At 51.4% G+C, this 12,695-nt stretch overlaps 1 protein-coding gene across 4 annotated transcripts in view; it reads right to left on the reverse strand.

Moving 5' to 3' along the window:
* UBE3B (ubiquitin protein ligase E3B) overlaps positions 1-12,695 on the reverse strand; it is a 45,125-nt gene that overhangs the window by 21,219 nt on the left and 11,211 nt on the right. For all 4 annotated transcript variants that reach the window (XM_037156155.2, XM_037156154.2, XM_053669781.1 and 1 more), the window contains exons 9-17: positions 12,420-12,502; positions 11,547-11,652; positions 11,127-11,247; positions 10,080-10,257; positions 8,396-8,562; positions 6,887-7,054; positions 2,996-3,167; positions 1,461-1,579; positions 557-671 (exon numbers count right to left, since the gene is read on the reverse strand). In XM_037156155.2, coding sequence (XP_037012050.2) covers positions 557-671; positions 1,461-1,579; positions 2,996-3,167; positions 6,887-7,054; positions 8,396-8,562; positions 10,080-10,257; positions 11,127-11,247; positions 11,547-11,652; positions 12,420-12,502 — 1,229 coding nt within the window. The remainder of the gene's footprint in view (positions 1-556; positions 672-1,460; positions 1,580-2,995; positions 3,168-6,886; positions 7,055-8,395; positions 8,563-10,079; positions 10,258-11,126; positions 11,248-11,546; positions 11,653-12,419; positions 12,503-12,695) is intronic.

Raw genomic sequence — 12,695 nt, forward strand, 5'->3', positions numbered from 1 at the left:
CTGAAACACACGAAAAGATTAATGCAGTGTGTGGAGAAAGTTCTGTGTCAAAAGTGATTTACAAAGCTTCTTGGTCCTACTGAGACTTCTGCCAAATAACTCTTTGCTGTGGGGCCGTCTTATGCATTGGAAGATATTTAGCAGCACCCCTGGCCTCTGCCCACTAGAAGCCAATAGACAGAGATAGCTGACATACTCGAAGTATCTAAATCAGTAAAGTTACTGATAAAAACGTAAAGAATGTGTCTTTTAAGGAAAAAAACCGCATGGACTTTTTGGCCAAGCCAATCAGGGTCGCCTGGCTCTGCTGCTACAACGAGGTCTCCTCTCTTCAGTGTAGGCACATTTTAACAGGAGCAACGGCCAGGTGATGGATCCATCCTGACAGCTGCTTCACCGCAACGCCGGCTCTCCTCGTGCAGATACAAGATCAAGGAGAGCGACCAGTTCCCCTCCGCCCTGGGACACGAGCACCGAGCACACCGCAGCTCTGCTGAGGGCGGCCTGACAAAGGGACTCTGGGCCCGTAAACCCACATCCCCACCCCCGCGCTCACTTGCGCAACCAGTGGTCCTCGGAGGCGAAGCGCCGCCGACAGTCCCGCTCGTACAGCACCATCAGCCACCCGTGGACAGACTGGAACAGCTCCAGGGCCTCGCCCTTGGCGTTCTCTGGGGGCGCACAAGGGAGAGAGTCGTACTCACGATGCTGATCACAACTGGACAGGAGCTGGGAGGACAGCTCCTGTCACCAAGCCCCATGAAGGTCTTCCTCTCCTCACTCCGACTTCCCCGTGGAGCCGACAGGACTAAAGGGCACCCTGCACGGGCTCCTCGTGTCTGGAGGACCCGCACTGTCGCAGACACAGTGGCTCCCGCTGCCTCCCGCTGCTGTGTCACCCCAGGACCTTTCTAACCTGAGCAGCTCTGTGATGGACCACGGGGAGCTGGGGGCACTCTGGCCCACATTCTATTTTCTCAACGATAAAATCAAACTAATCGAAGATAAAATAATTCTTGACATATGCCCTGGCTGGTGTGGCTCAGTGGATTGAGTGCTGGTCTGAGAACCAGGCTTGCCAGTTTGCAAGGGTTGCCAGTTTGAGTCCCAGTCAGGGCATGTGCCTGGCTTGTGGGCCTGATCCCCTTCAGGGGGCGTGCAAGAGGCAACCACACACCGATGTTTCTCTCCCTTTTCCCCTCTCTTCCCTCTTTCTAAAAATAAATAAAATCTTTACAAATAATAATAATTCTTGACACACACAAGCAAATCTTGAAAAACACGTGGGAGAACAAGACTTCTTTAACCACAGCACTATCTGAAGAAGTCACAGACAGAACATGAAGAAACAGCACTTGTAACCAGGTGGAGAACCGTGCACGTTCAGTCCACGCCAACAGACCATGAGGCTGAGAGTCAGCTGCTGCCAGCGACTCCGGCCGTTGCCGCCTTTGCCTCACCTACGATTCCATCCCAGATCATCTTGAACACGAAGGAGTTCAGAAAGGAGGAGATGGTGACCAGCTCTTCCAGTTTGAATGAGATTTGCTCTTCATAAACTTCAATGTCATCAAGAATCCTACGTCAAACAGAAAATCATTCCCACTGAGAAGAGGGAAAGAATGAGAGCTACACTTCCGAAAAGACACAGTAAGGTCAGAAACTGGCCCTGTCCTTCGGAGACACTCCTGTGAAATTTACAGGTAAGGTGGCAAGAGTCTAGGCCGGGCTCCCGAAGGACGAGGGAGAGGAGTGGGGATGTGGGGGGACAGAGGGTGCAGGACTGGCCGTGGGTCACTGCTGAGGACGGTGATGGACACACAGGGCTCACTGCGCTGTATTCTCTATGCTTTCAATTGACTCGAACTGTCCAGAGTGAAGAGTTCAAAGCACAGCTGTGAAAAACAGCAAGCTCCACTCTGTTTCCTTACTCATGAGGGTTTGACTGTGGCACTTCCTAACTCACGCCTGAAGTCATGCCTGAGTGTCCTGAGAGTCTGCCCCCCCGAGGAGGGCTGTGACTCTGTTTCTGCATCTACAACAGGTGCTAGCAGCACCGAGCAGGTACTGGAGAGGCGCTCGGGAGTGAACAAAGAATGTCTGGAAGAACATGGACGGACAGATGAACTCTTTAACATTATCTCTATCTGACAAAGCCAACACGGCTCCACTGACCTCAGAATCCGCCTCACTCACGGGTCACCCCTGACCCAGCGACTCAGGGCACCTGCACCAGCAGCTACAGACTACGCTCCTGCCTCCGCCACTCACCAAGCCCTTCCCTCCACGATTCCTGCCCAACCTGCCAGCTACAAGGCCCTGATGCCTTCTGGCCATGTCTTCTGGCCTGAACATGACTGCCTGAGGCCTGTTCTATCTTATGACTCTTCAACCTTTTGGGGGAAGAGGGGAATTAAGAGAACACCAAGCACACAAGTAGACATGTAAGCCTAAGGAACAAAGGAACTGAACAGGACCAACACTTGTTAGTCCCTCGCTGTCAGCCACTGTACTAAGGACCTGACAGTCCTTTTCTCATCTGCTTCCTGTCACACTGGTGATGCTGTCTCCAATCTACTGATGTGGGAACCGAGGCTCAGAGAGGCGCGGCCTCCTGCCCCGCTGCCCAGGGTATCTCAGTCTTGCACCGGGGCTCCCTAGCTCTGAAATTTTCTAGTAAACCATCTGGCACAGGGAGTAAATGGCCAAAGTAATCTGGACCCAGATCCAGGAAACCCCAGCCCCCGCATTCAGTGGTACTGACCCAGCTCCCCTGAAAGGATGGCAACTAACAACTGCTGAACCCCTATCACGCACCCCCCACCTGGTCAGTGTTTCCTCAGCCACTTCTAAAATGTTCCTTAAAAAATCAAGTGGTGGGTGCTGCCGCCCGAAAATTGGCAGTTATCACATCAACAACTGCTTCCTCCCTGGCACCATGCTCTGGACCCCCCACATTCCAGGAAAGGAATTCAGGACCACGCAGTCCACCTACGTGACGAGGTGCCGGGAGCAGTCACAGAACAGCATCAGCATGGCCAAGAGCTGCTTCGACTCTTCAGTGTCGTTGTTGAGGCATTCCAAGAAGAGCTTTAACCCTCCATGGGGCCCCAGCTCGCAGATGAACGCCCACAGTTTGGGCAGCAGGTCATCAAGGTAGGTGAGACCTGGAAGAAGCCAGAGAAACCCAAGCCTCAGACGGGGGCTCCGTCTGGCCCATCATCTCTCTGTCCATTAGGGAGACAAAAGAAACCTGCTAGTGAACTTAATGTGCACAACAGAAAGCAGGTGTAATTTCCAAGAAAAATCATTATCACTGTGAAAATACCAGTGGCTAATGTTTAATGGGTGCTTACTATATGCCAGATACTATTCCAAGTACTGGGCTGGCCAACAAGTTCGCTTGGTTTTCTCTGCAGGATGGCTCTGGCAGCCCTTGGTTGACTTTACCTTTGTTCAAAGCAATTCGTTAAATTGTATTGACAGCTGTTACATCAGTGTGCATTAATAAAAACATCAAAATTGGGGAATTTTTGTGTGGCCATTTTAACATTGAAGATGCAGGAATATAAGTGACATGTTTAGCCTATTATGCTTTATAACTTCTACAACTGAAATGCACAAAAAGATTTGTGTAGTGCATGGAGAAGGTGCTGTGACTGATGGTATGTGTCAAAAGTGGTCTGCAAAGTTTAATGCTGGAGATTTCTCTCTGGATGATGCTCCATGGTTGGGTGGACCAGTTGAAGGTGACAGCCATCAAATCAAGACATTAACTGAGAACAGTCAGCGTTCTACCACACGAGAGAGCTGACATACTCAAAATATCCAAATCAGTAGTTATTGGTGGAAAGGAAACATGTCTTTTATTTTACATAAAAAACTAATGACCATCTGGCCAAGCTGCTAGCTGACATGCATGAGCATCTCCTTCCCCATGTGAAACCCAATGTCATCTCCATTTTTAGAGTGAGGAACTGAAGACCAGAGAGGTTAACTGGTTCAAAATCACACAGCCAACAAATGTCAAAACCAATAATAAAACCCAGGTCTGTCTGACTTGGCGTTTATGTTTTAAGTCAGAGATCAGCACCTCTTTTTCTGGTCCAGAAAAAAAAAGGGCCAGAGAGTCAGTCCTTGCAGACTTTGTGGGTCAGTCTCTGTCACAAGCACTCAATGCAACCACTGTAGCACAAAGGCAGCTATAGACAATGTGAATGTGGCTTTGTGCAAATAAAACTGTATTTACAAAAGCAGGTGGCGGGCCTGACCTGGCCCTTGGGCGGCAGCGTATCAAGCCCTAGTTCAAACTGCCTTGCGGGCTCACCCACATCTAGCAAAGCTTTCCTCCCCGTCTGCTTCCACTACTCCGAAAAAAATGGGAGAGCGAGGACTGCTCGTGGCAGAGACGCCCTCGTGGCAGAGTCCTTGGGTGACAGCGGTGTGAGTCGGCTTCCCGATGGCTATAAGGCTCAGACACACAGGCCACGTCACAGTCACGTTTATGTCTATCAACTACGCTGCTGAGTTGGAAGGTCTGGCTCTGAAGTACCACGTGTCACTGAACATGTGATAATGGCGCGTTCGTCACCTTGCTCCTCAGAGGAGGAGGAGCCCCCTTATATCTGAGTCCTCACAATGCCTCTCATTTTACAGCATTACTTCATCTCAAACAGAACTATCTGGGAAAACATAAGCCCAGGATGGGGGCGGGGCGACCATCAACGCTACTGACGGGTGTTCAGAGGGCGAACTGAAGGCTGACCGTAAAGGAGGCATCGTCCCTACAGTCCGACCCAGCTTTCCAGGGCCAGGGGGTGTGGTTATAAAATGCAGCAATCTCACAATTTAAAACTAAGCTAAAAAAGAACCCCCCCAAAAAAGAGAGGGGAAAAAAGAAACAGAATAGGTAGTTATGTTGTGGTGATCATAAACACACGCCCACAGCACAAACTGGGAAGGCAACCACCTTCACAGAGTGCGGGCACTCACTGACAGCAAACAGCACCCACTCGGTTCAACAGGGGCCGCACCCTGAGCCCCCGAGACAGAAACTGAGGTGCTGTGCTCAGAAGAGCCTTGTGGGGGCGGGGGTACGGGGCTGCAGGACCGTCGTGCAGGACCGTCGTGCACTCACGAGGAGCACAAACAACAGTGCTTTGCAAAATGTGAGAGTAAAGAAACAGCAGTATTTTTAAAATTAGTGTATTTTCCATAATCTAATGTGCACAGCACTAGTAGACTAGATATTATAGACACTTTTAAACTAGATTATCTTCATTCTTGTAAGTATACATTATCAAGTTGGCCAAAAAACTTTTTTGGATTCTTTGGGACAATGGGGGGGATGCTTCACGTTGTGATCACTCATCAAGCTGAAGACAGGCAGCAAAATCATCCCCTCAGTGCGCCGTGCAAACCCTCACATTAGGTGCTGGGCTGCCCAGGCTTGGGCTGGGCCCCCTCCCTTCTCCCCCACACTCTCCTCGGAGAGCCTGCCCCAGGCCCAAGGCTTCATGGGCCACCTCTCTGTCCACGCCCCGCAGACTACACTCACCACAGGAGAAACGGAGCTCTGGACGCCCCATTAGCCCGACCCTCAGCCAGTTCCAGCGTGACAACTAGCCCCATCACCCACACTGCTGCTTGGGCCAAAATTTCTGGCACTATCTTTGAAATTTAGGCCCCACCCCCCAACACCAATCTACCTCTGAAACAGATCACACATCCCCCTGCTTCCATCTCCATCACTACCCCAGCTCAGATGTCCTCAACCGGGGGGACTCTGTCCCCCAGGAGCATTCAGTAATGTGTGGAGACGGGAATGGCTGTCATAACTAGGGTGCAGGGGAAGGTGCTCCTGGCATCAATGGGTCGGGGGCCAGGGCCTGCTAAACATCCTGCAAGGACAGGGTGGCTTCCACAGCAAAGCATTACCTGGACCGAACTGCCAACCGGTCAACCGTGCTGAGGCTCAGAAACTGTGCTCCAGCCCGAGCCGGCACTGTCTCTCGTTACTGTCACTGCCACAGTGCCCACCACCACCCGGAACACACCTCCCCCTTGTTTCTTACTGGTCTCCCCCACCAGAATGTAAACCCTTGGGAACACAGACCATGGCCCTCTAACTCACCGCACACCCTCGGGGCTGGGCCATCACAGGTGCACTGTGAACACTGAAGGTGAAGTAGTGCGTGTGACAGGGGGAGGCAGCAGCAGTTTATGATTTAAAAAATACAAAATGCATCGGAGAGGTTCTTCACCCTTTATGTAGCAAACGGTGTCAGAGCTTACGGACGGCCTGTCCTCATAATACCCATCTACACTAACTCCGGCACCGCCACCCCGAAGTCCTGGGCACCCAACTCTGCTCACAGAGGGGACTCTCTTCCTCGCTCAGCTACTAAGTGTTGGGCACGTCCACGCAAGGACATTCCACAGCCGACATAAATGAGGTGTCTGAAGAATTTCTGACGTGATCAAATGCTCACAAGGTGACTAACGGGAAGGGAAGGATAAAAGCGTGTTTCCATCTAAACACACACACAAGGGCCCACTCAGGCACAGGGAGCTATGTCAGGACCGTGGGATGAAGAGTGGCTTAAGTTGTTGCTTTCCTGCTTCCTTGTCTTTCCTAGTTTTCCGTTCAGAAAGAGTAGTAACTTTTAAAAAGCAAACTGTCCTTCTTAATTAAAACAAAGGGCCATGTCACAGGGACAAACTGGAAGTGCTAGGATGGAGGTCAGTTCCAGCTGTTTAACTAACCGGCCTCTAAAATGGCTCAAAAACATCCTACTCCTCTTCAAAGCAGCCAGAAGAAAATCAACTTGTTCCGAGCAAAACCGCCAGCCCAGTGTGAGAGACAGGACGCCCCAGGCTCCCGAACCTGTGAGAATCTGCAGGCGGATCTGCGTCAGAGTTGTCAGCGAGGTCTGGTAGAGGACGCAGATGCTGCAGACCTTCTGTACCTCCGCAGAGTCGACGCGCTTACCCCCGACGGGCTTGAGAATGTTCCGCACTGACGCAGACTTCTGAAACGCGCGCTTCAGGAGATCTGGCGGTGGAGAGAGGGAGCGTGTGGGCAGAAGCTCAGCCGTCTGCCAAGTCCCATCCTGGCAGTAACTAAAAGAGCATTTCAATCAAGTTCCTAATGTTTTAAAGCTTTTATTTATTTATCTTTAGAAAGGAAGGGAAGGAGAGAAGGAGAGAAATATCAATGTATGGTTGCCTCTCGTGCGTCCCCTGCTGGGAACTGGCCTGCAACCCAGGCATGTGCCCTGACTGGGAATTGAACTGTGATCCTTTGGTTCGCAGGCCCGTACTCAATCCACTGAGCTACACCAGCCAGGGCTCAAGTTCCTAATTTACAGCCACAACTTGACAGTGCAGCTGCTGCTTGACTTAAGTCATCTCTTTGGAATGACGCAGAAATACGTTAACAAGAGGATTTTAGGTAAAACCCAAAGACAGCTTCAGAATCAGAAAATTTCTCAGAAGCCAGACAATATAATTCTTATGTGAGATCCTTTCATGTACCACTTAACTTCAGAATTCACAAAGGTAAAAATTCCAAAGACTATATTAGGGGAAAGGGGGAAAAGATGGGGGACCGATCCCCAACATTCTGTGCTTTCGGATGGAGGAAGGGGTGTAGGCCTCCAGCACTGATGTTCAGCTTGGGGCTGTAACTACTTTTGTTTCAAGCCTTCCCATCTGTATCCTGATGCAGTGACAGTCACTGAGCCCATGCTCACTGACAGCTACAAGATGGGACTCTGCAGCACGCAGGTGGCAAAGGAAGAGCCACCCTGACCCTGCAAATCTGCTGCAAGCAGGCAATTCCACTGATTTATGTGTTGGTGGCATTTCCTTAACTTTTATCGGCGCGGCGATGAGAAACCTCTCCACAGAACCCGTCACTGACCCTGCAAGGGGACACCGCTATGCTGGTGACCAAGAGTCCTCTTTATCGGGAGCCCTACCCAGGAGATTTCTTTTGTGATTAGCCCCGCAGAAGAGTTCTACCTCCCCTCAGAAACAGGTCTTCCTATTTATGGGAAGAAAGGGTCGCAAGCCCCTTTTCATCTTGCCTACTGGAAATTCAGGGCCAAATGGAAGGTCTGAGAAAACCACGGCCACCCCATGGAACACGTATCAGTGGACATTCTCTAGGCACGACCTTGATTTTCCTCACCCATGTCTATTTCCCAGGTCCTGTATTCTATTGCTAAGGATTTTTTCCACCATTTTGCTAAATGTAAAACTGACTCAGCAGTCTCCAAGTCTCTGTGGGAGAAGCAGGCCATCACACAACAGAGGGGTACAGGCACCCTGGAACGCCCAGAAGGAGCACTCAGCCCGGGAGAGGCACGGCCGGCCCGCTCCAGCCACTCACTCTTCATGGGAAGCACGTTCTGCGGGGATGTCGGCTGCACGTGGGCCGCCAGCTCCTGGTTCTCCAGCAGCTTCTTGCTCAGGATGTCACTGAAGAAGATCCGGATCAGAGGCACCCCCCACAGGAACTGCAGCTGTTTGGTGATCAAGGGCATCGACTCGTTAAGGCTGGGAGAGAGAAGGAGACCAGGTGTGTCAGTTCCACCTGGCGAATGGCCAGGGAGGGCTTTCCACTTGGAGGTGTGGCTAGGATCTGCCGTTCAACGCGGTCAATGAGATAAAGGTAATTTAAAAAGGGGGCTCCACAAATCCCTACTGAGGCCTGGATGCAGAAGTCACTGACCTCCCCACCTTCCCTGTCGGTCCCCCCAGACTTCCTGTGCTGCCAACAGCACCACTGCCCTCCCCAGGTCCCCAGGCTCCTCGCGTCACCGCCATCTCCCAGACAGCCTTCACCTCCCTTCCTCTCAGTTCATTCTGTTTCCCACTAAGATGACGAGAGCCGTCTCATGCCTGCTGTGCTGCCTCCCCTTCCCAGCCAGCCCTCAGGCCCGGGCCACAGCCCTCACCGACTCTCCAGCCTCCTGGGAGTCTCACTGCCTGCAGGTGCTGCTTTCTCCACTCTGCGCCACAACCCCAGCATCGGACTCGCACCCTGAAATCCGCCTCCACTGCCTCCCTGCCTGAGACCCTGCGCTGGCTCTCACTGCCTTCCAGCGCCACGGCGGCAACAGCCATTGCCCGCTGGGCATGGGCTGGGCCAGATGCGGGCACTGGTGCCTTGTCTGTCAGTCCTCAGAGACACCCCCCCCCCCCACGTTCCAGATGAACAAAGGGAAGTGAAGAGACTTGTCCAAGGTCCCCCCAGAGACCGGGCTGTTCACCACTGTGCTTTCCGCCGCGCACTCTGCCCATGACAGCCCGATGCCCAGCACACGCTCCTCCGCCCTCTTCGGTGTGGGGCAGCGGCCTGGTCGTTGGCTGGCAATCAGATTTTTTCAACTGGATGTCACTCAGGTACAAGGGAAAGGGAGAAAACCTGGGGATTTCCTTCCCTGGCTCTCAGTTTTCTATCTCAAGAGCACCTACCAGGGGCCCTGGGAACAGGGCTGAGCAGCACGGCTGCCTCAGGCCTGAGACCCGCTACAGCCCGGCCCAGGACACACCTTTCAAATGTGTGCCACCATCTCACTTAACCTCTATCTTCCAGCCCAGTGGTACTTCTTAAAAAACATCTTTAAGTTCTTGATTAAAACTTTAAAAATTTACATTCCACCTCTTGAAAAGCATCTGGAGGGACTTCAATTCCCTTTGAATCACGTGTCTGATTTTAGTAAATCCAAAATATGGCAGCCAGACAATCAAGAGAGTGATGTTGGAGAAGAAAAGAGAGCATTTACAGACACTCCGTGAACAGAACAAAAGACGAACCGCCGCGGTCTCGTTTCTGGGAACGGCTCGGAGGGCGAGACTGAGAGGGCCTGCACACGGGCTGTTTCCGGGCAGCGGCATCGGGAGACGGTTTTCATGCTCTTCTGTTCTTACCTGTACTGTACACACTGAACATACACTACTTCTGTACTAGGAAACAAAACAACGTAAGCCACAATAAAGAAAGAAGGCAGAGGTAACGGGAGAGAGGCAGGAGGCAGCAGGAGAGAGAGCGATCTGCCTCTGGGACTCACCCATAGTCCACGGATTGGGAGAACCAGCCAAGGACAGGGTGCCAGTGCGTCAGGTTGGATTTCTTCTGGGACACGTACTTCTGGCAGTAGCACAGCATCTGGGTGAGCAAGCTCACAAACCCGTCCGCCTCCTCCTCCAGCACCCTGGGGCTGAGGGAGCCCAAGTGCAGGAGGTTGCCTACAGACAGATGTGTGCAGTCAGCTCCCAGCCCTGCCCTCTGCCGGGCGCTTGGGCAGCCACACCGGTGCGCAGGGAGCAGTCCCACACAGAGGACGCTTGTCAGCGCTGGTGCTGCGGAGCCACGTAGGGCTCAGAAGCAGGCCAACCCGGCTTCCGGTCCCGGCTCTGCCGCAGACCGGCCATGTGACCCTCCACCCACCTCTCAAACCCTGTTTCCTCATCAAAAAGACTGGAATATCGACCCCCCACCCCTGACCTGACGACTGTACGACACATAGAACATCTAGCACACAGAGGTATGAGATATTTAACTAGTGTGACATTTTAACATTATGCTAAGGTGTTAAAACCAGAGCCTAACATAAGAAATAATCTCTTGTAGAATATCTAAAATTCCTGGAAATCAATTATTCAAAGTGCACCAAAGTTATTTTAACATGCCTTGTTTGAGGACTCCCTTAAAACTTAGCCCCAAGAACCTTTTTCTATGTACAATAAATCAGGCAATGAAAATTATGTACCTCTGCTGCTTTTTAATGCTTCCATCCACAAACCCTTTTGTCTACAATGAAAACATAGTCAAGCAGACGATGCAGACCCTACTCAGAGCCCTACTCGGGGCCCTCCCCTTCTCCCAAGACGGGAATTTTCTAGGCAGCTCATCACGTTTTCAATTTCCCCTGGGCTGGCACATTCGTGTACAGTAGTCACTCAGCCAGTTTGCCGAGCTGATACATTTCCTATGTGATTTCAGGTTCACGTGTCTGCTTTAACTGTCTCTCTGATTGCGTGTTCTCACTGCGAGCACCGCCAGCTCATTTTCCCGATGTCCAGAACACAGTCACATTCCAACCACAGATACTCACCCATCAGACAAAGCGTGTGGCATCCTTCCAAACTTTCACAGACATCACGGCATCGATCTTTATCTCTTAAAAACGTGATGAATTTACGGAGCAAATCGTGCGATTCCAAAACCGTGAGGCGCTGCAAACAAGTGCAGACTGTTAAAGTGAAAGCTGATGGGAAGAATTTCCCACAAGAGCATGAACCTGACCACCTGCAGGTCACCCCCTAGTAGCCAAACATGCTATTGATTGCTAAAAATAAAAGCAACAAAGATGAGAACCTGTTCTTTGGGCTATTAACAAAAGTGTGCCCACAGTGGCTACTGATCTAGAAGACGACTCGGGAAGAGGTGAGAATTAACAGAGAAAACCTTTTACGCTCTAATTTCTAAGAAGAGAGGCAACAGTGAAATCGGGGGGAACGCAGAGCCCGCTTACCTCAGGGGTCACTGTGCCAAGGTGGGTCACGAGAGCAGGCACAGACATGATGTGTATGAGGAACGGCCGGATCAGGTTGTCTGAGAACTGTGCGGCAACCACAGGGCTAGACGCAGACAGGTCACCTCACTCGGAGGTCTGCCTGCGAGCCTGGACAAAAGAGCAGCCCTCCCGACGCCCACAAGCCCCTTGGAATCATGCTCCACTGGACTTCCAGAAAAACTAAAAACTGAGAATGAGGACATCCACTAGAGGAACAGTTGAGCCGAGGACAGTACAGCCGTACGACACAGCTATGAGAAATCAGTTTTGAAGTTTAACTGACGTGAGAAAATGCTCAAGGTACACGGTAAACTTAAAAAAAAAAAAAAAGGCAGAATAAAAAACTACATGGGGAGAGGGGAGGGGGTAGTGATTTGGAGGGAAATAAGGGATTTTGGAAGGCATGTGCCCTGACCGGGAACCGGCGACCTGCCCCCTTTGCGGACGACGCCCAACCAGCTGCACCACACCGGTCAGGGCTGGCCTCCCAAACATTCTAAACTCGAGTTTATAACACTATTCCATCCGTTATGCCACCCTCTGCTGGCCCTCCTCCAGCTCATAGGTTTCCTTTATCAACTAAAAGCTCAAAAGGAGAAGGGATTTTATCTTGACCAGTGGCTGACTGAGAACAAACACCTGCAGGGCTACAGACAGAAGGTAAGAAAAAGAATGGTCACAGACACTCCCCTGCTCCCCCCTGCCCCCCAGACCAACACTTCCTGCTGACGAAGGGGGCGATCCCGGACCCAACAGGAGCAACCAGAGGAAAGAGAAGCGAGAGGGCGAAGCCCTTGGAGGCAGGCCAGCCCCTCCACTTTCCCTACTCACCGCAACGCGAGAGAAAAGGCTGCAGTTAAAGTGCTTTTGGACAGACAAGGCCGGGATCTCGCCAGACCACGGGTTAACAGTATCTGAAAGGAACGTTTTAACTGGTCAGGGAATGATGCCAACTCCGTATTCACTTGTTCATTGAAAAAAAGAGAGACATTAAAATGAGTATCTCAGATAAAAAACTAAGTTGGAATGTTTTTGAAAATGAAAGGAGAGAAAAGTGATGGGTATAGAGATTCATTATACCCTCCCTCACCTTTAAATGGTGTGTTT

Source organism: Artibeus jamaicensis, unplaced genomic scaffold (genome assembly GCF_021234435.1).
Source record: "Artibeus jamaicensis isolate MK-2021 breed Jamaican fruit bat unplaced genomic scaffold, CSHL_Jam_final contig_525, whole genome shotgun sequence".
Lineage (NCBI taxonomy): Eukaryota > Metazoa > Chordata > Mammalia > Chiroptera > Phyllostomidae > Artibeus > Artibeus jamaicensis.